This window comes from Lepidothrix coronata, unplaced genomic scaffold, assembly GCF_001604755.1.
Source record: "Lepidothrix coronata isolate B3197 unplaced genomic scaffold, Lepidothrix_coronata-1.0 Scaffold298, whole genome shotgun sequence".
In the NCBI taxonomy this organism is placed as follows: domain Eukaryota; kingdom Metazoa; phylum Chordata; class Aves; order Passeriformes; family Pipridae; genus Lepidothrix; species Lepidothrix coronata.
In genome coordinates this window covers 1-4,192 of record NW_016690478.1, presented here as the reverse complement: position 1 = coordinate 4,192, position 4,192 = coordinate 1, and the positions used below count along the sequence as shown (strand labels likewise).

General features: G+C 50.2%; 1 protein-coding gene across 1 annotated transcript; it reads right to left on the bottom strand.

Moving 5' to 3' along the window:
* Positions 1–797: 797 nt before the first annotated feature.
* Positions 798–3,868, bottom strand: LOC108508451 (centrosome-associated protein CEP250-like). The gene is made up of 4 exons (XM_017837245.1): positions 3,099–3,868; positions 2,602–2,715; positions 2,387–2,437; positions 798–1,105 (listed from the first exon to the last, which is right to left on the bottom strand). Exons 1-4 carry the CDS (start codon positions 3,201–3,203, stop codon positions 827–829), a joined length of 549 nt encoding a protein of 182 aa, XP_017692734.1. The 5' UTR covers positions 3,204–3,868; the 3' UTR covers positions 798–826.
* Between the last annotated feature and the right edge of the window lie 324 nt (positions 3,869–4,192).

The following is a 4,192-nucleotide window of genomic DNA, read 5'->3' as shown; positions in this document are numbered from 1 at the left end:
AAAAGAGGGGAGGAAAAGGGGGCAGGGGAAAGAGGGGGTGCAAAAAGGGGAGAAAGGGGAGGGGAAGGGGGAAAGAGAGGGAGAAAAGAGGGAGGGAAAAGACAGGGAATAAAAGGGGGGTAAAAAAAAGGGGGGGAAAAAAGGGAAGGGAGAAAGGGGGGTGGTAAGGGGAGGGAAAAGGGGAGGGAAACCCTCTCTCTCTCCCACCTTTGATCCCCATTGTGTTCTCTCCACCCCTTTCCTCAAATTTCCATTTCTCCTGGCAGGAAACAGCTCTGCTCTCAAGAGGGGAAATCACACAACAGCCTCATTGGGCCAGGTAAAGATATGTATAACCTTCTTCTAAAAAAATTTTATTAAAAACATTTTATTAGGAAAAACATTTAAGTGTCTGTCCTTAGGAGATGATTGGAAAAGCAAACAGAACAAATGCTGTCATGCTACTTTAACTGTTTGTAGCACAACCTTTATGTCCTTTTATTTTATTTGAGCAGCTGCCCTCGGACAGATGTCACCCCAAAGTCTTACTGTTCAGGGATTGTTCGTGTTTGGGCTTCCTTCTCCACACATCATTCTCTCTCCTTACCTATGTCTTCGTTCTCACATATTCACATTTTGTCCCCAGAAATCATCTGCCTGAGATAACACTTCATAGATCCTAATCCTCAGCGTAAGGTGAGGTTTGACAGCACCAGCTGACTGTGAGAGAAACAGAGGGAAAAGGCAGGGAGCAGCCCTGCCCCGAGGAGTTCATCCCATTTCTCACATCCAAGAGCTCTTCGTCTTAGCAGAAATCCTTCCGTTCAAATGGAGACCAGAGGTGCTGTTACCTCAGGTCGCTTCTGGCAGGTTGGGTTGCTGGATGCACCCTCTGTCTCTCGGGAGACTGACAGTCCAGGGACATCAGTGCCAAGTTCAGAGACTGATCCAGCTTCTGAGTCTCTGCTTCCAGAACAGCAGCTCTGGGCTCCCTGAGCACAGCTGCTAAGGAGCAAGACAGCTCGTGGTGAAGGTCTGACAGCTCCTGGTTGGTCCTTGCACAGCTCTCAATGTAGTTCTGCCTGTGCTGTCGGTCTCGTGCCAGCTGTGACTGCAGGAGGGACACCTGAAAGAGGCACAAAGCTGAGCTCAGATGAGCCCACGCTGTCAGGACCATCCGTAGCTCCACAGTGCCAGCAGTTGGGGCAGACACGGCCTTGACCAGCCCTGACAAACACTGGGACCTTGTGGAAGGGAAAGGAACAGGCTCCCAGAGTCCCCTGAACAGAGCTCAGCTTATCAACACGTCAAGTTTCCTGCTGGCCAACCCTTCCCACGTACAACCCTCAGCCATCACAGGTCTATTAGAGAGAGAGTTCCAACAGGATTTACTAACCTAGCTCTGATTTTCAAATCTGGGCCATGAGCCCTTAGTTCCACAGGCTGTGCCTCAGCAGGAAGGCTGCTGCTTACCCGGGGTACTGGAGAACTGCTCTGCTTGAGCATCTTGACAGCCAGCCCAGGGAAAAGGAGCAAATTCTCCCTCTCCCAAACTTTAGAGCATCCCACACATGAGCGCAGAAGAATGTGGAGAACAAAGCCCAGGGGCCTTACAGCAGTGCTGAAGCCTTGGAACTCCTCAAACTCTGCTCTTTCCTGACCCCACGGGGTTGTGCCTGCTGGGCTGGCCAGGGGCAGAGCTGCTCCCACCTCCTGCTCGGTTTGACCTCCTGCTGTGCAAAGGATGCAACAGGGTTTAGCAGCTGGAATGAACATTCTTACACTGACAAACCAAACATCCTCAGAGTGCTGAGGTCTCTGACTCGGTCCCACAGCAGGGTGATTAGCACAGCACAGCAAGAGGAGACCGAGGATGGTCTGAAGGCTCAGCTCTGGCACTGCCTCAGAGCCCTGGACCTCTCCACTGCTAATGGAGGCAAGGGAAAATGGGGACAGGCAACAAAAGGGAACATCATGGAACAGGCTACCCAGGGAATGGTGGAATCACCATCCCTGGAAGTGTTCAAAGAGCATGTAATTGTGGTGCTCAGGAGCACAGTTTAGGTTTGGGATTGACAGTACAGGGCTAACAGCTGGACTAGATGATCTCATAAGGCTTTTCCAGCCTTAAGGATGTCATCATTCTATGATCTTGATATTTTCAGGTGAGTTCCAGTGTTCTGAATTTTCTACCACCCCTATCCCACCCTGCCTGACCTTTAGGCAAGCCAGAGACAAGACTGAGGTGAAGGATGTTGTTTGGTTGTTGCCAACAGGCGCAGAACTGACACTGCCTGGTGCACTCACTTCCTGACAGCCAAACAAAACTCAGCTTGGAGCATCGTGCAAAGTTGTGCCCATCAGTAGAGCCACAGCAGCTTTTGAGGAGAGTTTTCCTACTCCTCACCTGGTTCTGTAGCTCAGCTAACCGCTGACTGCAGTGAGCGTGAGACTCCTCCTGTGAATAAAACACAAGATTTCATTTTAGTCTGCAGCTTGGTCAGGGCATGGTCTATACTTGACTACCATTAGGTCTCTCCTGGGGGGCCGCTGCCACTGGGATTTGCCCTTGTCCCTTGTATGGCCAGAGCCTCCCCTCACCAGGGAAGATTCTGTTCTCACCTGTCTAGAGGTGGACACTTTGTGCTGGTCAGACTGGGAGAGAGACAATCCAAAGGCATCTGGGAGCATCTGATCCCTAAAACATCTCTTCAGCCTCCTCCGCTCACGTTCCACCTGCACATTGGATGGGAGAAAGGGTCACAGAAACCTGCCACCAAACAGGGAGCAAAAGGACCTCTGGACATCAAGGCAAGGAGATCTCTGCTCAGAGACCCTTAATTGCACCAGAGAACAAAAAAGGACTCGATGTGGGCTATGGAAGAGAGGCAAGTGTGTGTCTGGGGACGCTGGGGCAAGGAGGGTGGCACTGCAGTGAAGGTGTATTTGTGAAGGCCATGGGGTGCCAGAAGAGAGAGAAAATGCAAAGTGTGTGTCCACAGCAGGAAGAAGGAGAGGGAAGGAAACAAGAAGAGGAATCCAAAGTGCTGCCTGCGGAAATGTGTCATGGTTCAGAGGACCATGAGGCTTTGCAGAGGCAGCAAGAAAGCCTGTTTTACCTGCTCAAGAGTCCTCCTGAGCTCAGCATTTTGTTGCTTCAGCTCCACCTTTTCATCTTCCAGCCTTGCAACTGTTCGCTGCAGACATTCCAGGCTCTGTGACATGAGTCTCTTCTCTGAGAGCCATGACAGCTGCTCCCCTTCTGCAACAGCCTGCTGGGCATTCAGAGAGGAGATTCCATGAGTGGTGCCACATAAAGGTTAGAAGGGTGTTAGAACCAACATGTCAGGCAGAGTGACCACAACAGGAATGGACAGTGCTAAGGCCCTTCTCCTTCTGGTGCACAGCCCAAAGGAACACATCCTCTCTCTAGGGGCCCTCCTCCAAATCAGCTTGGAGAACTGAGTTGTTTGTTCTGGATGTGCTTTCTGCTTGTTTTGTTCAGTGTCCCCCATTCTGGTTTTGAGAGAGACTGGAAACATTCATTTCCTATTCAGCCACTTCATAGTTTTAGAAAGGTCTGGAGTGTCTCCAGCTCCCTCTCTCAGCCATTTCGTGCCGACTGTGAAGACTTGCACATTTACACCTTCCTGTTAGGGAAGTTATCTACCATCTTTGGTCAAGCTCTGACTATCACTGTACATTCTCCTATCTACAGCTCTGTCCTTAGGCAAGCAAACATGTGCAAGCTGTGGGTGAAGTACGTATTTCTGCAGTGACTGAACACTACAGTCTTGTCCTCTGTTCTCTTTGCCTGTTACATCCTCATCCAGGACTGCTCTGTGGAAAAAAACCATGTTATCAGTCAAGCCATGTACACTGCTCTGAACCTAGTCAGGAGTCACCTCCCCTGTCGTGCCTTTCCTGATGAACTGCTCCTTGGAGCATTGAGAATTTTATTCTTGACACCAGCACTAAACCAATCTCTGAGGATGCAACTGCATTTCCTGATCAACTGCTCTTGCCCAGCTGATCTACATGGATGTGTCCTAGTTAGGACAGCTGAGTTCATCATGGTATGGGTGTAACCCAAAACTGTGTATTCTATAGCCTTCCATGCCATTTCCCAGAAACTGTTGTCAATAGACTATTAGCACCTCTGCCCATAAGAGCCTGACTCCTCAGGCTATAAACTAGGTGTTAAGAGGCCTGT